Source organism: Pseudopodoces humilis, chromosome 8 (genome assembly GCF_049639895.1).
Source record: "Pseudopodoces humilis isolate 2021_Gansu_Grassland_sample_001 chromosome 8, ASM4963989v1, whole genome shotgun sequence".
Taxonomy (NCBI): Eukaryota; Metazoa; Chordata; class Aves; order Passeriformes; family Paridae; genus Pseudopodoces; species Pseudopodoces humilis.
Window position 1 is genome coordinate 22770448 of NC_142207.1, and position 23758 is coordinate 22794205.

At 37.5% G+C, this 23758-nt stretch overlaps 1 protein-coding gene across 32 annotated transcripts in view; it reads right to left on the reverse strand.

Moving 5' to 3' along the window:
• Positions 1–23758, reverse strand: part of TTN (titin) — a 239931-nt gene that overhangs the window by 145501 nt on the left and 70672 nt on the right. For 29 of the 32 annotated variants that reach the window (XM_088058544.1, XM_088058541.1, XM_088058539.1 and 26 more), the window contains 42 exons: positions 23267–23545; positions 22870–23151; positions 22443–22721; positions 22032–22319; positions 21531–21809; positions 21148–21426; positions 20792–21070; positions 20363–20650; positions 19914–20201; positions 17362–17643; positions 16813–17091; positions 16421–16702; positions 16023–16301; positions 15248–15535; positions 14820–15098; positions 14434–14712; positions 14057–14335; positions 13382–13669; positions 12940–13227; positions 12139–12429; positions 11192–11479; positions 10113–10205; positions 9705–9990; positions 9271–9451; positions 8826–8915; positions 8476–8743; positions 8118–8378; positions 7345–7554; positions 7157–7234; positions 7016–7042; positions 6270–6317; positions 5358–5414; positions 5146–5223; positions 4611–4862; positions 3891–3983; positions 3288–3359; positions 2520–2588; positions 1800–1883; positions 1495–1557; positions 1181–1246; positions 750–830; positions 119–196 (listed from right to left, as the gene is read on the reverse strand). In XM_088058544.1, the coding sequence (XP_087914670.1) occupies positions 119–196; positions 750–830; positions 1181–1246; positions 1495–1557; positions 1800–1883; positions 2520–2588; positions 3288–3359; positions 3891–3983; positions 4611–4862; positions 5146–5223; positions 5358–5414; positions 6270–6317; positions 7016–7042; positions 7157–7234; positions 7345–7554; positions 8118–8378; positions 8476–8743; positions 8826–8915; positions 9271–9451; positions 9705–9990; positions 10113–10205; positions 11192–11479; positions 12139–12429; positions 12940–13227; positions 13382–13669; positions 14057–14335; positions 14434–14712; positions 14820–15098; positions 15248–15535; positions 16023–16301; positions 16421–16702; positions 16813–17091; positions 17362–17643; positions 19914–20201; positions 20363–20650; positions 20792–21070; positions 21148–21426; positions 21531–21809; positions 22032–22319; positions 22443–22721; positions 22870–23151; positions 23267–23545 (8478 nt within the window). The remainder of the gene's footprint in view (positions 1–118; positions 197–749; positions 831–1180; positions 1247–1494; positions 1558–1799; positions 1884–2519; positions 2589–3287; positions 3360–3890; positions 3984–4610; positions 4863–5145; positions 5224–5357; positions 5415–6269; positions 6318–7015; positions 7043–7156; positions 7235–7344; positions 7555–8117; positions 8379–8475; positions 8744–8825; positions 8916–9270; positions 9452–9704; positions 9991–10112; positions 10206–11191; positions 11480–12138; positions 12430–12939; positions 13228–13381; positions 13670–14056; positions 14336–14433; positions 14713–14819; positions 15099–15247; positions 15536–16022; positions 16302–16420; positions 16703–16812; positions 17092–17361; positions 17644–19913; positions 20202–20362; positions 20651–20791; positions 21071–21147; positions 21427–21530; positions 21810–22031; positions 22320–22442; positions 22722–22869; positions 23152–23266; positions 23546–23758) is intronic. The other 3 variants (XM_088058530.1, XM_088058533.1, XM_088058538.1) reach the window with 3 other exon arrangements.

Sequence of the window (23758 nt, forward strand, 5' to 3'; positions counted from 1 at the left end):
ATTCAGACGTAACACACAAAGATTACATTTATCATATGTGTTGAGAACATAAGAGAAGTTAGGAAAAGAGGACAATAGCACAGAACTGGTTAAAGCCCACATTCAAAAGATGCTGTACCTTTTGCTGGGGGAGCCACTTCCTTCTTAGCAACAGCAACTTTCTTTTCTGGAACAGGTTTCTTTGGGACTTCAGGCACTTTGAAAAACATTGTTAAAGTAAGAGACCTTTAGTTTTCGGAACATTAATGCAGATTTGAGTAATGCAAGATTGTTTTATACGGTGCTTGGACAAGGAGCTGAGCACTGCAACCAACATAATACAATGTACAGCCATTTGGACAAATGTGGACAGTACAGGAAAGATATTATAATACAGTATAAAACTCCTATGTTAAAATCATTGCATTAGCACCTTTCCTTTTACTCTCTTGAAGTAAAAACATTCTACACTTGCCTGCAAAAGCCACACAACTGAAATAGAAATAATAAGCACAAGGTAGTTACGAAAGAGAAGGGCCCAAGTTGAGACAAATTCAAGCTGTAATCTAAGTTATAGCACAATTGAAATACTGAAATTGTGCAACAGAGACAATGCAAAATCAAATAATGCATACAGAGATAGAGCGAAAACAAAGACACATAGAGTAAATTCCTAAATATAGTAAAGAAAATGTGAAAAGTAATAGAAAGAAAGAAAATTTGTTTGGGCTTTGCTTCTTTCTTTTTTTTTACTAGAGCAGTAGAAATACCTTTAGCTGGTGGAGCTTCTGTTTTGGGGACAGGAACAGGCTTTCTTTCTTCTGGAACACGCCTCTTTGGTATCTCAGGCACTTTAAAAGACAGGTGGTGATCATTTAGGAGACAGTTAAAATAATTGGTAAACCACAGTAGGCTACTCTTAACATGGTATATAAGCAAACACTAAATGTAAAAAACTATTCTGTTTTATCAAACAGATACAACAAACTCATCTCACAAAAAGCTATTAAAGGAATTATGTAAAGTAGTCATGAAGAAGAATAAGATAAAAATGCAGAAAGGCTTGAAGCTTTGAGAGCAGAGCGATAGAGAAATTGAAAGATCTCAGTTCTGATATGGTATCCTTTGGTAAACTGTTACATACAGATAACATGAAAGTTCAGAAAAATGGGGCAGATGTTGATGCAAAGACTTTATTCACCTTCAACGTGAGAGATCTCCAGTTCTGTAGAAACGACTTCTTCCTCTTCCTCAACCTCCCTACGTGCTACAATAGGAATTTTAAAGATATTAAACATTGACATAGGAAATACCAATGTCCATAGTATATCTGAAAAACTTTAAGATATTATGTGTGTACAGTACACAATCATCACTGATACCTGTATATTAATATGTAAAAAAAATTAATCCAGAAAACGAAAAGAATGTGCAAATCTCACAATGAATTTTGACTCAAATTAAAACAAACAAGCAAACAAACACTTATTAGACTCCCATACTTATTCAAACTACCTTCAAGTGGGTAAACAGCTTCAAAGAATCTTTCTTCAACTGTTTTCTCATGCTCTGTTGGCTCTTCAAAGAAAAGTATTTAAACAATATTAAGATAATATAGTTGAAATATTTCCATCTATCAAGCTAAATAAAACTATAGCTACATAACACAATGGACAAAAAAAGCAAGCCATTCTGAAAGACAAATGAACAATATGTCTAAATATGTAATTTGCCATATATAAAAATAGATCAAAAGAAAGTATAGTAGGATTGATAGATTGTTTTGATTTGGCTACACAGAATTTTGGTTTTGTACATACCTGTAACATATGAATACTCTTCTTCTCTGTGGACAGAAACTGACATCTTTTCTTCTGAAACAGTCCATGTTTCTACTGTTGGTACTTTAAAGATAGGATTTTGTTTTAGTATTTAATATTCTAGATCCACATTAGTGGTAGTCAGCATGTGAGTTTTTATCAAATCTTTATCTGTATTGCACATTAAAGTCTTAGACATATTTAGACAGTCAGTATTCATATTCTAAAATACTGAACACACAACAAGAACACAAGTATAATATTTAGTACTTGTTAAAGACTGAAGACTAAAGACACAGACACCTTTAACCCAAATATTTGAAACAAAATGCATGCACAGGCTTTTGGAAATAGTACATCAGAAGAATTATAAAGGTGGTTCTTCAAAGACATTTTTGGGCATGGGGACACAATTATACTTATTATGTAAGGATAGGCCAGCAAGCAGAATAGATGAAGAAAAAGCTAAGTCACACTGCAATGTGACTGTAGACTTTTTAAACAAGAACCAAAAGGCTATCCATAAATATGTTAAAAACAGACTTTATAAAAAACAAAAGCATGGTACACATACTAATGAAACACTGAGAGCAATCACAGCGTAACTACTACTATGGATCCAGATACAAACACACAGGCCCACATATTCCAAAGAAGCACAGAAACACACTGGGTGCTGAAAAAAAGTGTAAACTGCAATTCAAAGATGCTGATCTGTACCTTCTTTTTTCATAACTTTTTCCTCAACGACCATTGGTGTAGGTTTTGGTGGCAGAACTTTCTTGGTAACTGTTGGCATTATAATTTTGTTACTCAGTCATTTAGCAAAGAGATCAAAATAAGTCTACAGCTATCTATAAATGATGTTGAAAACACAGCAAACAAGATAAACAATCTAACTCAGCAGCTAAGTCAGGCTTCTTGGAATCACACAAAGCAACATAAGGAATGTGTTTGTTTCTTTTTATTACTACGTTCTAAAGGCACTCAGGGCATTTAGAACACAGGTCATTTCCTGATACTTACTGAACTTCAGCTGACAGAATCCTGCTGCAGAATGGGAAATGCTACACAAAAGGAAGTAGCTACTAAGAGAATAAAGGTGCATCTTTATTTTATAACCAAAGAATTAACCAAGGTATCTTGGTAGATGGGTCAAAATGGATGGGAATTTCACATCTTCAGCTTAGAGTGAAGCATAGTATTTCACCCAGGGAAATTTTATATACACTTCCTTTCTTAAAGCATTGGTAGTTAATATTTGGATTTAGTATTTTCCCCTAAAAAGCTTTGAATCTTCTTTTTAAAGAATTCAGCAGAAGCTTTTGTTAGATGTTTCAAAGACTGAAAAATTGATCAGACCATGTTAAGTAAAGACAAAGCGTACGCAGATCAGCAGATCTGATATAAGCATTAGCAGATCAGCTAAGTAACAGAAGCCACAACTTTCATGGAAAGATGACATTAAGATAACTGAACAGTATTTACCCTCAGCCTTTTTGACTTCTGCAACCCTCTGAGTGGTTACCTCCACTTTTTCATCAACAGGTTTCTTGACAACTGGAAATAATTCAGATAGATTTATTGTTTAAGTAATCTTGCAAATTATTTTCTGTATACAAACCAAATAGAACTAGCCATTTTTTTCTTTAGGATGTTACAAACCTTGTGCATCCTGTGCTCTGTTCAGTGCATTGTTTACTGGTGGTGAACGGTGGTGGCAATGTGGCCCACCCTGCCCTGAGAGATATGCAGTGATCTAAGTGGAAAACTCTTCCCAGAAGGGCAGCATTTAATTTCTTAAAAGTTAAACCCATGCTAATATGCAGGGAGAAGGAAGGATAACTAAGCTCAGTTTGATTTTAGCATCAATTCTTGTTTTGATTCAACCACCTTTGAGAACAGAGCTCAGAAATATGAGGTGGGAGAAGAGAAAGGGTTGCCATGACCCTTGCTCATCTCACTGTCCAATACAATGAGAATTTTCTTCTTTCCAAGGAAATGTGAATAACCAGCATCATTCAGCATTGAAGGGGACGCATGAGAGATCTTAATCTGCACGTTCCTGTTTGTTTTGTGGGAAAGTCATACCTTTTTGAACAGTTACTTCCTTCTTTTCCTTCTTTTCAGCTATAATGGCTGGTGGTTTTCGCTCAGGCAGAGGTTTCTTAGGAACTTCAGCCACTTAAAAAAAATAACATCACTTAATGATAAAAAATATGGTGTCTAAAGGCTCTGTAGACAGAAAGGTATTAGTTATGCCATTACAATTTTATGGATTTTAAAAACACACAGGGAGTTTTGGAGATGCAATTGTTGAAGTAAATGTTTTGCTTATTTCCACGTTTCATGTTTTCTCATCTGAGCCAAATTTGGTTCCTAAAGGCATATATGTTACTAATCCCCAAGACAGTTAAAGCATGTGAGAAACTGCAAAATATGACCATTAACTTCAATCAGTAAATGTGTGAAACATTTAAGGAAATCAAATTTATCTAGAGCATATGAAAATGATAGAAGGTATATCCAAAATCTAAAAATGACACATATCCTTACTACTAACTACTAACTCATATTAGGTTTTAAAGACATGCAAAGTTCATTGGCAATGAATTTCTAGTGTATCCATTCCTATCTGCATCCATACCTTGTGATATCTTGTGTTATCATCAAGTGTCACTTAAAATTTGTCAGTATATTATGGTTCCAGGTATTTTCACAACAACAACAAAAAAAAGTTGCCTACTTCAAAATGTTGGGACCTTAATAATAAATATGAGAAGAAATAAAATGACATAATAATTCAAATACCTTCCTCATGAATTATTCTTTTTTCTTCATAAGTCACTTCTCTTTTCTCATAAGCTTCTTCCCATTCCTCTTCCCCTTCATCATAGCCCTCTTCCTTGACATAATAGTCATGGTCTTCACCATAATCTTCTTCCCACTCTTCATAAATTTCTTTGGGCATTTCATGTATTTTCTTTTCTTCATGTATTTCTTCTCTCCTTGCCATGGATGTTATTTTGACCTCTTTGGGCTTCTCTGGTACCACCTCAGGAACTTAAAATAAATAAATCGATTAATCATCTCATAGTTTGGAATTTTCAAGGCATACTAGATGTTCATATTTAGTGAAATTATTTCACCTCACAGATGGTTTAAAGAAGGGACTATTTTTCTAAGCAGTCACAATCAGCTTATATTATAAACGTGTGTTTTTAACATAAAGCCAGAAATCATAAAAATTGTGATTGATTCAAGTTATTTCAAAACTAAACACCTTGTTTCCACAAGGTAATTTTACTCTTTTAAAAAAAGTTTTCAAACAAAGGAAAAAAGTTACCTTTAGGTGGTGGGACTTCTTCAGGGGCTTTTTTAACCACCTTTTGGGGTACTTTCTTTAATGGAACCTTTTTCTCTGCTTAAAAAGAATATATTTAAAAATTTAAATTAAAAAACTCAAGAACCCCTAAAAAGCCAAATAAACAAAAATCCAGAAACCAACTGTCATAATGAAACATGAACATAGTATTCAAATACTGTAAGAACTTTTACCTGGCTTTTTCTCCTCTGGAGGTGGAACAAGAGGCAGAAGAATGGGAATAGGGGCAGCTTGTAGGAAAAATGAAATATTTAGAATAAAATTTAAGTTTGGTATTTTCTTATAAATGAAGAAAAATCCTGGTTTGGGAAAATAAATTATAAGATTTTATTGCAGCTGCAGAATAAAAGCAAACATGGTGCTTATTCTGAGAGTCTGCAGTAGCTGAATAAATATAATTTGAGTGGGAACCCCCAGTCTACTTTTAGACTCACTGAACCCTGAATGTCCTTAGCCTTATTTTCATTGCTGCCATCACTCTCCTGTCTTTGCTGATGGTAATTGATCTAAATAGCAAATCTTTCCCTTCCTGATGCCACTGCAAGCATTAACCAAATTATCCTAGAAATAAACACAAGAAGTTTAAGCTGCTGATGATTATAGTAAGCTACTGGGTGTAAAAGAAGTATAAATACTGTTTCTAGTCAGTAGTCCAAAACCAGAGCCTGGGGAGAGACCATTTGCCATAAACATGAAATCCAATGTATGGCTTTAAAAGAGTATTTTTTAAAGGCAGTAATTCAGACAGCTTGTTTAAAAGATATTTTTTGTGTCAAAAAGAAGAGTTGAAAATTTAAAAAAAATTATCAGAGAGGAAGGTGGAGATAAAAGGAAGATCAAATGAACAACAGACTGATAAGAAAGCATGATGGAAAGGACTCTTTTTTTAAGAGATTTAAATTAACTCCTATCACTACCTGTGTAGAGTTTTCACCTTCCACACAGCAAAGAAGCTTATCCAAGTCAAGTCTTGCTCACAGGGACAATTTACTAGATCTTATAACTTAGCTAAGATTTTTCTCTGAGGTTCCCAGTGGCCTTCTGGTTCAGTGCAGATATAGAACAAGCATGGTTTGTTACCCTACCTTCAGCTGGTTTTTGAGGTGGAACTGCAACCTTGGCATCAGGAACATCTAGAAAATCAAAATGTTTAATTGGCTTAATAAATAGTACCAATAAAAAGATTCAATGTGCTCCTCTCAAGAATAGTAGTTGATGGTGCTTTAATCTTTCTTTTTGTAACATAAAAGCTTTGTAGCTTGCTCACCAAGTATAAGCTAGCCAACCAATAGATAACTGATTGTTTTAAACTTTCAGTTCAGCCAGCCCATACAATGTTATGTCTTATTTCCAAATAACTCTTGCAACATTTGGAGTAGGATCTTTAGAATAATCGAAAAAGAGGATCACTACATCTATCACTCACTATCATAAAGAGGTGATTTTTTACTCACTTTGCCTCCTTGGTTATTTTTTTCAGTTGTACAGAAAAGAACCTACCTATTAATTGGTACATTTCCATTGTTTTATCCCTTAGCAATTCAAACAAAATTAAACTTGTGTATTTTAGAGAATGGGGCATTCTATAATTTACAAAATAGGGTCCCTATTAATGTCACTGATAATGGATTTATCTCAGTATTCATTGTGACAACTTATGACAATAATAGCTTCACATGTCTGTGGATGAGGAATACTTTTTCAGGATGTAGGTTATACTTACTCTAACCAGGAAAAATAGATTTGAAAATAATAAAAGAGAAAAGCAATGCTTTAATTTTATGACACAGTATAGAGAAGATCTTGTGCCAGTCTTGCTTGAGGACTTTACCTGGTGGCTTCAACTCCAGTTTTATTTCTGCAAAGGAATATTAGATTTCTTTTAGGACTACTGATTTTTCCAGAATCATATTTCAAACAAACAAATTTGCACATGGTTATGATCACAAATTTGTTTAGAAAATTTGCTAACCTTTGGTTACGAGATAGAGCTCTGCAGTGCTTCTTGCTTCTCCTCTTGGTTCAAGACGAGCAATTACAGAATACACACCTGCAGCAGACAAGAATGTTCATATTTATATGCTTTTACCATTTAAAACCAGACAAAAAACCCCAAAAGATAAAAAATGGCAGCAGCACAAACGTTTCATGCATTTTTACCTTCATCTTCCGCGTTGACATTGTGAATAGTCATATAATGACAGCGACCTTCACTTCTGAAGCTGTACTTGGGACTCTCTCTCAGTTCAGTGGGGCCTTTATACCACGTCACAACTGCATCATCAAAAGACACCTCACACTCGAAGGTGGCAGACTGGTGTTCACTCACAACGATGTTCTGTATGCTCTTGGTGAACTGAATTGGTTCCGCTGTTTTTAGAAAGAAAAAAATACATCAGTTTTTATGCACCACCATGGCATTTACTGTATGTGAATCCTTCGCATTGTTGTCATCAAAATAGCTAAATTTTAATCAGATAATAGCAATAGATCTTGAAAAAGTAGAGTAAGAAAAAGGGTTTCCATGTTCTGTGAAGTTTTATGCATAAGAATGAAGATTAGAAGATGTAAGAGTTCAACTATAAGATTGATGTGCCGATACATTTTGTAAGAGAAGCCATTAAGGAAACTAAAGATAGAGAATAATTAAGAAAAAGTCCAAGGAAAATATAAGAGTACCAAAGAAAATAGATGCTAGTACAACTCAGATTGCTTGTGGGCTACGGGACATTATCAATCATGGTTTCGTTTAGAATACTAAGTTACACAAGTATGTCACATGTTATTCAAAGAGAAAGGACAGTAAAATTTCTTATTTAGTCTGTTTCCAAGTTTTGGACTCTGTCTTTCAGAAATTATTTTTATTTTCATTTGTTCTGCTAATGAAACGTCCAGAAGCTATTGTAAGAAAGAGATTCTGTATCTTTACAAACCTTCAATGGCCAGATCTGCCGTTGTTTCTAGACTGTCAAGCTTGCAGGTATACTGTCCCTCGTCTTCAGTTCTAACATCCTTGATGATGAGTTTGTGCACTTTGTCAGAGACTTGTGTTGAATATCTCCCTCCTATCTTAATGGGTCTCCCATTTCTATACCACTGAGACTTGGCATTTGGGATAGAGAACTGACAAGTCAGCGTGCATGTTTTTCCTTCCTTGAAAGTAGTGTCATGAAGGTGCCGCTCAACTGCAGGTTCTATTAGCATGTTAAAACATACATTTTAACAGAGATCAGAGAGTGGAATAAACAATGTGTAAACTAACTCAGATATGTACTTCAGAAGTGCACTTACCAATCACAGTTAGCTTGGCACTGGCAATATGTGGTCCACACACTATTCTGAAATTTCCTTGATCTTCAGGCTGGCAGTTTCTAATTCTCAGTATGTGGCGATCGCCTTCAATTCTAATTTCATATTTGTCATTGGAGTCCAGTTTCTGGGTTCCCTTGTACCATGACAGTTTAATTTCTGGATAGTTAATCTTAATCTCACATTCAAAGATAGCATCCTCATCTGCTAAAACCGTCTGATTTTCAATGTCTCTGATCAGAGTAATAGGCTGGAAAATATTAGTCGAAGTTAATTTCAAGTTCCCTGTTATAGAGTTGAATATTTCATAAAGCAGCCCAAAAATGTTTTACCTCTGTTTGTGTGAGTCGTTGCTGAATAAAAGCTACAAGTTCATCAAACTCCTGATCTTCCCTTTGAGCTTTCTCTGTGAGCTCAATTTCCTATAAAAATGCAGAATATACTCAAAGGTTAAAGGATACTAAATGTCAAGCTGTCATGTCTATCCAACACAGAATTCATTCCTACATCAAATTTTATGTAACTGTACTGTAACCAGTGTATCTTCCCATTCTAACAATTGCAGTCAAGTTATGAAGACAGAACTTAGTCAGAAGGCCCATTTATTCTTGGATTTGAGCATGCAAGAAATTGAGAACTGCCAGCAAAAATCTAAAGAGGAACCAGAAATTCCTGCACACATCATAACTTCAGAGCTTCAGAGTGTGGAACACCACATCTGTTCAAGGGAAACATTACTCCTAAGAGAGCCAATGCTGCAGCCACACTGTATCTTACCAATCTATGGCTTTCTTCTGCTTGGGTTTGCTTTAGTAACTCAAAGGCTTGCAGGAGGCCACGGAAATCTGTAATCCCATACATGCGAGCATATTTCTCATATTCTTTGGGATCTACATTTTTGAGAAGTTCCAAGATATCGATAGGTTGCTCTTCCTCTTCCTTTCTTTTTGTTGGAGTGCTATTCAAATCAATAACAGAAGTTAACTATGGAGCATTTAATTCCCAGAAAGCTGTTTAATGAAATGTTGAATCACCTCAGAGCTGTCCTGTGCAGTAGAATCCTTTAGCTTAATCTAGTCAAGTGCTTTTATTTTTAGTACAGTTATTCCTATTTAACAAATATTTCAAAATTATATCTTGTTTTGAGATGTATAATAAAAAAGTGTCTTCTGTGTTGATAGCAAATTAATCCATAAAAACTTTCAATATACCTTTTTAGTTTTGCCCTGAGATCCCCTTCAACAACTTCTTCTTTCTTTCTTTCTTCAACTTGCAGGTTTACACTCCTCTCAATTTCACCATGCTGGTTAAAAGCTACACATTTGTACATGCCAGAATCAGTTTTTATTGTGTCCTTTATTTCTAGTTTAGCTTCATCTCCTCTCTGCTGGATTATAATGCGGCCTCCCTGGTTGAGTTGCCTCCATTTTCCCTTCATCCACTTAACATTTGGAATCGGGTCTCCTCCAACTTTTGCAATAAATGTTGCAACGGTCTCTGCAGAAAGATGCAAATGAGGAAGCTAAGTCTTTCCAGTTGTTTATGACAGAGGGACATCACCTCAAACAAAAGGTGTAGGCAAATAGAAGACATTGTATTATTTTGAAAAGAGTTCTTACTTTCCATGACTTTGATACTCTGAGGCTCTGACACAAAATAAAGTTTGCCTTCCACTTCTGCTTTCTTAGCTGCTGGAGCAGCTGCCGGTTTTTCTAAAAAAATAGAGTCAGAGAGTTATAACAGATGGCTTCGTGTAATAGTTTATGTTCATAGGTGAGGATGCTTTTTAAGGAATTCTACAAAATAAATTAATTCCTGAGATGGAACAAAATACTGTGCAAGAGGTAAAAATGCAAAATAATATTATTTTAACCAACTTGCAGTTTACTTTCCAGGTGAAACTGTCTACAGTGGCCCCTGCTGTGTTCATTTACTTCAGTCAGGCCATTTATAGTCCCCATGGATGCAATTCCATAGATAGATATGCAAAGAAAAAACCTCATTTTCTAAAATGGATAAGGTTTTTGGTGAGGTTTTCTCTTTTCAGTCTGTTTCTGGATATTATGCCCTAAGAGTTTCTTGCAGTTTTTTATCAATGGTCTGTTAAATTCACTTGCTTTGACTTAGTCCTTAGGCTAATGTCTAACCATGCTGTGAAAAGGACTATTTGTGCATATTGCTGGGCTCTTGCGTCCTTTATGCAATGGTAAAGCAAGAACTACACAGAAGGACTCGTTTAGACACTATTTACTTTCCACCAGAAGGTCAAAATGTCTTAGAGCTGAAATAGTCTTAAAACAATTAGCCTCTAAGGCCACATGTTCAAATTCCTTCTGTATTTTCATTCAATAAACACCACTTTTCACATGTTTTCCATAAAACATGCATGTCCAGGTAATTTCAACCTTTTAGCTTGCATTTTTCTTAGATTTGGTGTTTAGATTTAGAAAACAGATTCTTAATCTCTTTGGTAGGAATGTACTATTTATTTGACACTGATATTTCAGCATTTATGGCACTATTGATATATAAGTCGTGGTTTAATACTGTTTTACCAGATTCTATGATTTTACAAAAACCTAGAAGTAAATATTTGTTACTAGATTATGAGCTTTTATGTTCCACAGGAAAAAAAAAGTGGGATGGAGTTTTGGTTGACATTTTCATCATATGCCTTATATTCTTCATGTTACTGTACCTTTGACTGTCACTTTAGATTTGCAAGTATCAGTGCCAGCTGCATTTGAAGCTTTGCATACATATTCTCCTGAATCTGATTTGGTAACTGCAGCAAGTTCTAGAACAGCTACTCCATTAGCAAAGCTGAAGTTGCATCTGTCTGAAGCTCTTATTTCTCTTCCTGCCTTCAGCCACTGGATCCGGATTGGCTGCGATCCCTGAACATGACAGCTAAGCTGTATGGTATCACCTTCCTCTGCTGCTGCTGGCTGAAGAGGCTGGTCAAACACTGGAGGCTTTTTAGGTTCTGGAATATCAAAATGCTTGAGTAAATAGGAAAGTATGATCAAGAATATAAGATAAAGAGATACACATGATTCCTAAGGAAGCAATGGCAAGGAATAGAGGATGATAAACAGAAGTCAATCATAATGTTATAAAATGAAATAAATACCAAGAGATTATAACAGCGTATTTCCTATATAAATATATTTATCCCCTCAGAAAGAACCTTTACAAGCAAAAAATAGTATGAGAACTAAAGCACCATTAGGTTGCAAAACTATATAAAAATATTTAAAGAAATTAACCAGCAATTTCCTGCAAGACTATTATGATGAACTGTTATGCTACCCAATGCAGTGTCAACACTGCCTAAGCTTAGATTTCTTTGCACACTCTGCTACTTCATTGAAAGAGAATGGTTAAAAAATCAACAGAAGTTTCACAAAGATTTAAATTTTCAATTTAAATCAGTCATAGAAAATAGTGAAAAAGAAGTTTCTCCTTGAAAAAAATTTTCACAAAAAATATAATTATTTCTTGACATTGTGGTTTATGTCCATCTCTGGACAAATCACTGCTGTTAAGGTAAGTAAAACCAGCTCATAGGACAGAAGTGATATACTTGCAGCTAAATAAAACAAAGAAAAGCAGGAAGCAAAGAAAAACAAGACTTCAACCAACCTCTGATAACAACAGAAGATGTACTCAACACACTTCCTGCTTCATTGGACACTTTACAGGTATATAAACCAGCATCTGATTGCTCTACGGTCTTTATATGCAAAAGCAAGGTATTGTTTTTGAAAGATATTTCACAGTGAGCACTTGAATGGACTTCCTGATTGTTTTTATACCAAGCAACAGTCAAAGGCTGAGAGCCAGAAACACGACCCTCAAGTTTAAGTTCATTCCCTTCTGTTTCTTCTACTGCTTCAGACAGTTTCTTAGTAAAAGTAGGAGGAGTTTTTCGTTCTGTAAAAAAAGAACATAAATTCCATGAATCTATCTTGAGATGAAAAATCCTAAAGACAATGCATCAAGAAAAATTTGAACATTGGGGCATTGATATTTATTCTCATTTAAACTGGATATATTTTTAAGTGAGATTATGCTAAGATAAACAGCAGGAGTCTTGCTCTTACAGTCACTGTTCACTATATTTTACTGTTGGAAAGAAAATTTCTCTGACATTGATTTAAGTCATACACCATTTAAGTAACCCCAAGAGTTTTGTCAAGTTCTTAAGGAAGAAATAGGCCAGAGCCTATTGAGAAAGCAGACCAAAGAAAATGCTTTATTTCTCCTTCCATTGCTGTTCGAGACCCTTCCTAATCCTCTTAAAACATTCATAGGTATCTCCACATAGGTACACTTGGGCTACATCTCAAAAGTTTTCTCAAAGTTATCTTGCAGTAATAAGTCCAACTTCCTTTATAACTGAAGGAAGAAAAATGTAAACACAATGTATTAGCTCTTCAGTACCTTTAACAGCCAGTTGAGCTGTGCAAGAGTCCTTTCCAACTTCATTGCTAGCATAGCATGTATATGTTCCAGAATCTCCCCTGTCAACTCTCAAGATGGTCAAATGAGCTGTGTTGTCTACATAACTGATCTGATAGTTCTTTCCTGTTCTAATTTCTTGGTTATCTTTTGCCCAAGTGACTCTAATAGGCTGTGTTCCAGACACGTGACACTCAAAATCAGCACTTTCTCCAATAATACCATCCACAGGTGTAAGTGGGATGTCAAAGAATGGAGGAGTCTTCCCTTCTGAAGAGTGAAAGAAATAAAAAACCATCACTTAAAAATCTCATTTTTCTTTAAAACTGTGTGAAATAAGGATCTTTTGTACAATGTTAAATCCATATATACAGAAAAACACAGTTTTAAGACATATCCATTAAATATTTCACAGGCCACCAACCTGTAAGGACAAGCCTGCCACTAGAAGAAGCAGTCCCCATAGCATTGACAGCTGTGCAGGTGTATTGCCCAATAAGGCTCCTATCTGTCTTCAAAATCTGGAGAGTTGCTACATTATCTACAAAGGACGCGTGAACATTGTAGTCCTCTTTTACACGCACACCGTCTTTAAACCAAGATACTTCGATGGGTTCTGAGCCAGCAATGCCACAATCAAACACGACTGGTAAGCCAACAGTTTCATGAACGTCTCTTAATTTTCGTGTAAAAGAAGGAGGAAGTTTACGCTCTGTAAGAGAACAAGCATTGTACAGTGATATCATTTATTTTGAACTTGTTGTAAAGAGCCCTTTGTCGGTTGCAGGAAGAGAGGTCTCTTTTTTTTTCCTCTTAGACCCAATGAGCCTCAGGACTGCTACTACCGGAAACAATCAAAGTAATATCCTGAATAAGGATGGAAGATGCAGAGGCTGCAGAAGAGCTGTGGTCAGTAAGTGCTGTGTTTCAATTAGCTTTACTGGTAGGCTTTTGTTAGTAGAAGGCAGTGCCACAGGGTACCTTACACATCAAGAAGCAGTAAAGTGTTTTATGAAGAAGAGGCAAGTGATTTTTTAAATAGAAAAGCATATTTAAGAAAAATAGGCCATTTCCCAATATTTAAAATGGAAATATTCACCTTGAACTGTAAGCAAAGATGATGAAGAAGCCTCCCCAACAGAGTTTTCTACTTTGCAGATGTACTCCCCACTGTCACTACTGTCTACCTGGCTGAAAACCAGAGTAGCAATTTGGTTCCTAAAGTGCATTTTCACAGTAGCAGTTCCTCTCAGCTTTGTATCGCCTTTGTACCATGACACAATCATTTCTGGTGTTCCAGCAACCTGGCACTGTAAGGATGCAGAATCCCCCACAGTCACCTGCACTGGCTCCAAGGGTGTAATGAAGTAAGGTGGTTCTGAAGGACAAAGACACAGCATTAGCATAAACATATATTGAATGATGACCATTAGTAGTTCAAATAAGACTTGTTGAAGTGATGCTGGTTTGACGCACCTAGTATTGTGATTGTACCATGGCAAGAATCTTTCCCAGAATCATTTTCAATATGACAAGAATATTGCCCCTGGTCTTCTAGTTTGCTGCTGGGGATTTCCAGTATAGCAGATGTGTCTGTAGTGGTGATGCTACACTTTTCAGAGTGCATTATTTTCACTCCGTTTTTCTTCCATGTCACTGAAATCGGTGGAGTACCTATGTATGTGCATTCCAAGATTAAAGTTTTCCCTTTCTCTACACTTAAATCATTCACCTTCTTCACAAATTTGGCTGGTTCTATAATGAACAACAGTAAGAAAACAAATTAAATAAAGCCAAGTGATCAAAAAGTATAAGACTATAAGTATAAAGTAAAAGTATAAGAAGCAGTAGTCTGGACAAACCTTTGACAAAAAGATGTGTAGTGCAAGAAATTTTCCCTGCCTCATTAGAGAGCTGGCAGGTGTAGTCTCCACTCTCAAGTGGATGTACATCAAACAGCTCCAGTTCTGCAACTGAATCTTGCAAGGTGATATTGCATCTGGGTCCTGGTACTAGCTCAACACTGCCTCTAAACCATTTAACTTCCAATGGAGGGGAACCTTTTACAATACTAGTAAAGGTTATATTTGCCCCAGATAAAACATCCAGTGGTTCAGGTTTCTTCACAAAAGATGGTGGTTCTAAGCACACAAATAAAAGAGACAAAGAAGAAGTACATTTGAACTTCTTTTGAAGATTGCAGTAGTCAGAAATATTCAACAAAGCAAAAATGAAATCTTTCTGAAAAGAAATTTGGACCTTCTGATTCTGGCTTCTTACTGATACTGACCTCTAACACTCAAAAATGCGCTGCATTCATCAGACCCAGCTACATTAGTAGCTGTGCACAAATAAGTTCCCATATCAGACTCCTGAAGTCCATTCACTTTCAGAGAACAGGTATTGTCTGTAAGAGTAGCCTGATACTTCTCTCCACTGGTAATCTCTTGTCCATCATGAAACCAGGAAACCAGAATGGGTGGTGACCCATAAACCTTGCACTCCAGTACAGCAGAAGAACCCAGCTGACCATATGTTTCTTTCAGTTTTCTCGTGAAAGAAGGAGGTATAATACGATCTGCATTTGTTTCAAAATAAAAATAAAAATTATAATTACCATAACAGGATTCTTAAAATGCAGGAAGTTCTCTGTGCATAATAAAATTAGCGACCTTTCTTTTGCTGTATCTGTTTTGGCAATATACTATGACACGTCTAAGTATTTGAAAAATAGCCAATGGTTAAGTACATGCTGGAACTTTGATTCACAACCTTTGAGGAACACCTTTTATTTCTGCTGTTCTTTTTCATAAGCAACAATATTGCACCAGCTGTCCAAGACAACATGTAGATTAAAGCTGAAGAAATCAAGTCCTTTCAATAACTCCTGCCCCTCAGAGTTTAGGTAGGCATCTATTCTTGATGCCTGTCAAAGTGGCATACCAAATACTCCTAGGATTATACAACTCCCTTAAGTTGCCAATCACAAAAAACACTTTGCTATCTGAAGGCTTTGTAAAAGAACTAAAGGATCAGAAGTGACTCAAAAACAGTAGTTGACTAACCTGAAACGTGCACTGAAGCTGTGCAGCTGCTTTTACCAACACTGTTTTTCACCTCAAAAGTATATTCTCCACTGTCTTCTAGTGTTGCATTGAGGATCTTAAGCCCAGATACTTTGTTGAAGAAACTGATTTTATATTTATGGTCAGTGGACAGTTCATTACCATCCTTAAACCACCTAGCAGTAAGCTCTGGTGTGCCATCTACTGTGCATTCCAGAGTACAAGAGTCTCCAGCTGTAACTTTGACTGGGCCTGGCTTCTCTACAATGACTGCAGGTTCTGCAATGAAATGCAAGTCAGAAAAATATTTAGAACAATGAAATAGCTATTATTATGATTAAGATTTAAATTTTAAAGCATCTTAAAGCATGTTGTGTTTTTTATCTCATGCTACCAACCTAGCACTTTCAGCATGGCAAAGCATTCCTGAACTCCAGCATCATTTTTTATCTGACAAATATATTTCCCAGCATTGGTTGGTTCTGCATTTCCAATCTGCATAGTTGCAACATTTTCTGAGTAGGAGATCCAAAGATTATCACTTTCTCTGATGATTTCCCCTTTGTCTTTCAACCACAGAACAGAAATGGGCTGTGATCCTTGTATGGCAGCCTGCAGTTCAACCGACTCCCCAACTACAACAGTGACATCGCTCAGCTTCTTCACAAAGGTTGGTGGTGCTATTTAAGAGAAGATATTTAACAGTAAAGAACTCTGCCAGGAGCGGAAAAGTAGGAGAAGAATTGCAGGAACAAAGAAATGCCAAGAAGATGCCAATCTTTGTACAAACCTCTTAGTGTTACAGAGCCAATACAGGAGTCACTTCCCACATCATTTACAGCCTTACAGTGATATTCACCAACATCTGCAGTATCCACACTGAGGATGTGAAGACTAGCTATGTAGTTCTCAGACATGACCTTATACTTCTTGCTGCTCCGAATTTCTCGTTTGTCTTTATACCATGAAATCTGGAACGGAGGAGTGCCCTGAAGCTCACACTCCAGGTGAATATCAGACCCTTTCAGGGTCTCAACTGGATGGGGCTTCTTGGTAAAAATGGGGGGTGCTGGAAAAAAGAAAAATGAATTATCATTTGTGTTATTTAAGCAAAAGAGATTCAAGAGGAAAGAAGATTCAAGTAACTCTTCTGATGGCAAATAGCAAAGACAAACAGTAGATAAGAAAGATATGCCACCAAGATCAAAAACAGACAATAGATTTGCCATCTACTCAGACAGGTTTTGGTCTCTCTGACAAAAGAAAGTGGGATTTAAGAGCTTTTCCTAAAGGAGGACCCTCACAGTTAGAAAGGGAAGGAAAGAGTTGAGATTCTGACCTTTTACTCTCAGTGTAGTACTGGTGCTTGCACTACCCGCTGGATTCTGAGCTTCACAAGTGTAGTCACCACTGTCTTCAACACTGAGGTTGTGCATTTCAATGACTGCCACTGAATCCACAAAGGACATTCTGTATTTTTCACTGGGATGGATTTCAGTTTCACCTTTGTACCAGGTGACTTTGATTTCTGGAGATCCACCTATTTTGCATTCATATGTTGTAGAATCGTGCTGTTTCACAAGTTTTGAGGAGTCTAGTTTCTTAATAAATCTTGGTGGTTCTGGAAAGCCAAAAAGGGGAGATGATGCTTTAAACTGCACTAATTGTTTGAATAAGCAGGGAGATATGTAACTGAAACTGTAAACTGTTTAGGGACTTAAGCAACAATTCTGATTTTGCAATTGGTATGAATTTTTTTTTTGATGATTTCAAGTTGGTCCAAAATCCAGATTAAAAAGCAAACAAGTTTTCTATATTTCAATGAGTTTCTCCTTAGTTTACCCACTGTACCTCTCCTTGTATGCATTACAGATTAGTTGATATATGTGGTTTTCTTCACAAAATATGCTCTTGCTATGCATGAGTAATCAAAATTCCTGATGCAACTGCAAGAATACAACTGTTCAGCCAAGAAATGCTATTAAAAGCATTTATGTTGAGTATTATAGCAATTGCTTTATATCCTGTGATTAATAATTAATGTAGTCAATAAATGTATCTGCATTATAACCCCACACACATTTAATGCAAAACTGAAAATAAAGTTGCACATAAGGAATAAAAGTAAAGGAGTTTAGGTAGCAAACAAAAGAGCTTAGAAATAACCATGCTGAGGAGAATTATGAGATGGCTGGTATTACAGACATTGGTGTTAAATGTCCCTTGATTGAAAAGTAAAACAGATGATTACATTTTGTTCCATAAGGAGAGGAAAGGAGTGGAAGTTTGATACTTTTCATCAAAAGTACCATCTAGATGATTAGAATCACAAGACTGAATGCTCATAGATCAAAGATATAACTAGTAAAATCAAGAGGTGGTAACGTGGGCACAACAAACAAATCTCTGCAAAACAGGATGAAGTGCCCCTTTATGTGACTGTCTGTAAAGTGTAGGAAGAATATCTAAATAATTGTGGATTATTTCAGCCTGTGGGATGGTTGCAGAACATCCTGTGTTGCTAGAAACAAAACTTCCTGAGTTTCTAAAAATAGAAATGATGATTTGTTAATATCAGAACTCCTGGAACCTTAGCAATTTGCTATTGGATTTCACTTTGAGAAAGAGTTATTATCTATCTGCACACTAACAGCTGCTGAGTAGTCACACTCTGATTCCACTCCTTTCAAAAAAGGAGGGTATGCACATTAGTAAGGTATATATGTAGAATGTAAAGCAGTTCTAGAACTGCAATATATTAAATATATATAAATATAATTGCAATAAAGCAATTATTAAAACCACAGATTGTGAACATCAAATGCTAGAGTGAGAAAGTTAATAAAAAGCTGTGAGATTTTCAAGGTCTGTTAAAAGAAAGATCTTAATTCTACAAACATAAGGCTGCATGTCATAGAAGTGAGACAGTATGTGCTCAAATTAAATGCATGCAAATCAATGTGCCCAAAGAGATTGCCCTTTCAAGTTTTATAGAAATTGGTATCACTTATTTTACAGTCTGGGGAAACTGTAAAAATTTTAAAGAATACTGACACTAGAGAGTGTCAGTAAATTCACAGTCAAAAAATAAAATAATAATACCAAGAAAACTCCTCAGGAAAAAAAAGAGGAAAGAAACCACTAAAGTAACAGGACCTTTTAACTCAGGCATGATCTAAGCACTGTATGTTACATTTCTTCTTTTATAAAATCAGTAAGACTGAAATATCCTGTACAGCTATAAATATGTTCCCACCTACATTGAGGAAATTGCACTAATATACATGTGTCACTTGCACCAAGACAGTCTGAGCCATTCATAAAGTTAGATTTTACTTTTAGATCCACACACTATAAGGAGAGGTGAAGTGTTGGGTGGGATGGATATTTGTCACCAAATCTGCTCTCAGACTCCCCAGTTTTACCGTTTAGAAAAGCAATTTTAAATGTTTTCAATCTGTGAAAGACCAAAGCTATTTGCAGGAGATGCACATGCGGTAAAAATACTTTTAAGCCTCATAAGTGAACCGAATTTCTCTCGGTTTCCTTTCACTCCTCTGAGCAATCTAGTGACTGTCCCTGCTGAAGAAAGACTTTAGAAAGACAGATTTTTCTTTTCAACAGAACCATTCATAAAGGTGCAACAAAGTAATAACGGAGAGTTAATGTTCCAGTGGAAGAATGCCTTTGATAAGAAAAATCATGTACTATACCAAAGCAGAAGAAATATAAGTATTTAAGTATTGCAATAATATTTAAGTGAAATAAGACATCTCAGAGTAACCTCTTGTAAAGATTGTTAGTTGCACACATGTCTGCATTCGGGACTATGTTTTCCAGGTATCTGCCTTGCAAAGAAAACCTCATAAACACTAGAGCCCACAGCAATACCTTGTACAGCCAGCTGAGCTGCGCACGCGTCCTTGCCAACACTGTTGCTGGCAGTACATGTGTAGAGTCCAGCATCCCCTTTACCAACTTTTAGGACTGTCAAGCTGGCCGTGTTTTCCACCAGTGTCATTTTGTAGTTGCCACCTGGACGAACCTCTCTGTTGTCTCTAGTCCAAGTAATCCTCATGGGAGCAGAACCAGTCACGTGGCACTTAAAGGTTGCACTTTCCCCTAGTGCCACATCGATAGATACCGGCTTGACATCAAAGAAGGGAGGTTGTAAGTGTTCTGTAAAGAGGAAAGCATGGCAGAACTCACCACCAAGCCTGGCTCACCACGCCATGCCCATTGTCCCTGGCCACCATACAATGGGTAGAGTGGGAAAAAGGGTGGAGAAGTAAAAGAGCAAAAACATACAAAAGATTTTCATTAAAGTGTGAGCTACAAACCTGTAAGGAGAAGTTTGGCACTGGAAGAGGCAGTCCCCAGAGCATTTTGGGCTGAGCAAGTATATTGGCCACAGTAATCCATACTAGTTTCTAATATCTGTAAAGTCGCAACATTATTTAAGAAGGCTGATTGCATGTTATCAGTGTCACTTAAGAGAACCCCATCCTTGTACCAAGACACCTGGATAGGCTCTGAGCCAGTTATGCGGCAGTCAAATGTCACTGGGGCACCAACCACCTCCTGAATGTCTTTAAGTTTTCTGGTGAATGTAGGGGGAAGTTGACGTTCTGCAAAAGAATAATAATCACCACTATCAGTAGGAAGCCAACCTAGAATTAATTATCTTTGAAATTAATAAAACCCAGTTTCTGTAGACAACAAAGAGTTCCTACAAACTACCCCACAAAGAGTGGCTCTTGGCCCATCACCTTTAACAACAAGCAAAGCTGTGGAGGTGGCAAAGCCGATGGTATTTTCTGCTTTGCAGATATATTCTCCAATGTTGCTATCCTCTACAGCGGAGAATGCTAGTGTTGCCACGTTGTTCTTGAAGTGCATTTTGTAAGTCTGTGTTGATCTGAGCTTGGTGTCGTCTTTGTACCAGGACACCTTGATTTCTGGTGAACCGCCAATCTGGCATTTTAAGGTCAAGGGCTCGCCAAGCTTCACCTCCACACGGTCCAGGTGTGTGATGAAATAAGGTGGTTCTAGGGAAGGAGAGAATGGAGTGAGCAGAGGCAGAGCACCACTGGGGTTCATTAGGGGCATCAGGGGTGCTGAATACCTAAGATGGATACAAGGCTGTGGCAAACATCCCCACCCGCCTCATTTGCCACTTCACAGGTATATTCGCCTTCATCATTCTTTGTGCTGTTGAAGATTTCAAGAATGCCAGATTTTTCAGTAGTTGTAACAGTGCAGCGTTGAGACTGAGCAATGGGCATGCCATTTCTTTTCCAGGTGACAGCGATGGGAGGGGTGCCAATGTAGCTGCTTTCGAGCACAATGGACTTCCCCTGCTCCACACTGAAATCACTTAATTTCTTCACAAAGACTGCAGGCTCTGTAAGGAGTTATAAATCAATAGTAAGAGGGACAGATGTGGAAGAGCTGCAGGTAGGGAGTGAATGAAGATAACTGTGCATTCATGCACACACCCAAACACACCTTTCACAAAGAGCTGTGTTGTACATGAGGCACTGCCAGCATCATTTGTGACCACACAGGCATAGTCCCCGCTGTGGCCTGGCTCCACGTTGTACAGCTGCAGCTGTGCCACAGACTCATTGAGAGAGATGGAGCAGCTGCTGTCTGGCACCAGCTCCCTGATGCCTCGGAACCAGGTCACTTTGAAGGGAGTACTGCCCTTGATGTAGCTGGTGAATGTCACATTTGATCCAGGCAAAACTTCCTGGGGATCAGGTGTCTTCACAAAAGAAGGTGGTTCTAAGGATCATGCAAAGAAGTGAAAGAGGGAGAAAGATTTTAATAGGAGGGTCTCTGTGGGGAGGAAAATGAGCATATTTGAGTCAAAAGGAAAAAATAAAAGAAACCATGGGAATAAACCCCAAACCAAACAAACCATGAAAAAGAAACCATGGGAAACCAGAGGAAAAAAAAGAGGGAAGAAGAATTTTGTTGAAGGCATGGAAGTATCCTTCCACTGACCTTGTACAGTCAAGAAGGCACTGCATTCATCAGATCCAGCCACGTTGGCTGCCACACACGTATATGACCCTGTATCTGTGACATCCAGGGCATTCAACTTCAAAGCACAAACATTATCCAAGAATGAGATTTCATATTTTTCTCCACTAACAATCTCATTCCCATCTTGAAACCAAGACACAGATATGGGAGCTGTGCCAGATACTTTGCACTCCAGCAGCACAGAGGAGCCCAGCACCCCATTTGTCTCCTTTAGTTTTCTTGAGAATGAAGGAGGAACAAGGCGATCTAAGTAGGACAGGGCAGAAGAACAGGAAGACAAGTGTTGAGGTTTCTTTCAAGGTAAGAAAAGGGGAAAACACAAAAGCTTTCTTTAAAGAGAAGAGTGAATAATAAAGACATAGAGCTGACCTGAAACGTCAACTGAAGAAGTGCAGCTGCTGTCTCCCACTTCATTGTGCACCTCAAAAGTATACAAGCCCCTGTCTCCCCTGTCTGCAGAAAAGACTTTCAAAGTGGATATATTGTTGAAAAAGGTAATTTGGTATTTGCGGTCACTCTTCAGTTCTCTGCCATCTTTGTACCACTTGGTGATAAGCTCAGGTGTTCCTCCTACTTTGCACTCCAAGGTGAAAGGATTGCCAGCCATTACTGTGATTGGCTCGGTCTTCTCTAAGATGACTGCTGGTTCTGAAATAGGAAGGGAGGGGTCTGTGTTTCACAGGGAAATCCACCCATAAACTTGTGAGCACAGGGTGTAAGCAGAAGGCAAAGGCTGGTAGAGCCACCTGTGCAAGCCGTAAGACACAGCACCTATAGTGGAGTAGGCTATACCCACCTAGGACCTGTAAAAAGGCAGAGCACTCCCGCATGCCAGCATCATTTTTGATCTGACAGATGTATTTTCCAACGTCAGTTCCCTCTGCACTGGCAATCTCAAGAGTTGCAATGTTGTCCATAAACCACATTTGAACATTTTCACTCTCCCTAATAACTTCACCCTTATCCTTGAGCCAGACAACAGAAATTGGTGGGGATCCTTCCACTACTGCCTGCAGGGCTGTTGGCTCCCCGATGAAGATTGCAGTGTCACTCAGCTTCTTGGCAAACCGTGGAGGTTCTGATAGCAAAAAAAAGGAGGCAGAGGACAGTTAATCATAAATGCTTGCTTGGAAGAGCGACAGCCAGGAGCTCAAGAAAAGAGGGCAGTGATGTTGGTCCTCTAGCATACAAACCTTTGAATTTCACTGGGCAGGTGCAAGTGTCGCTTCCCACCTCATTCATAGCTTTGCATTGATATTCTCCAGTATCTTGAGATTCCAAATTGAGAATATGAAGACTGGCAACGGAGTGCTTTGCTGTCACCTTGAACTTCTTGCTGCTCCTGACCTGCCTCCGGTCCTTGAACCAAGCCACCTCAAAGGGTGGGGTCCCTGCTATCTCGCACTGAAGGATAACATCTGAGCCTTTAAGAGTGTCCACAGGGCTTGGCACCTTGCTAAAAACAGGTGGTTCTATAAAAAAAGAATTGCATCATAATGTGTGAACTTCCTTCTCTGGTGGGTTTTTGGATAGCAGCAGGAAGCAACACCTTCAGGAAGGGAGCCTACGCTTATATTGTAAACACAAATTCAGCTTTTAAATATGTGGCCTCACCTCTAAAAAATCCCAGCACTCAGAGTCCAAAGGGCAGAAAATGTGATACTTCTGCACCTGTTTGGAATCAG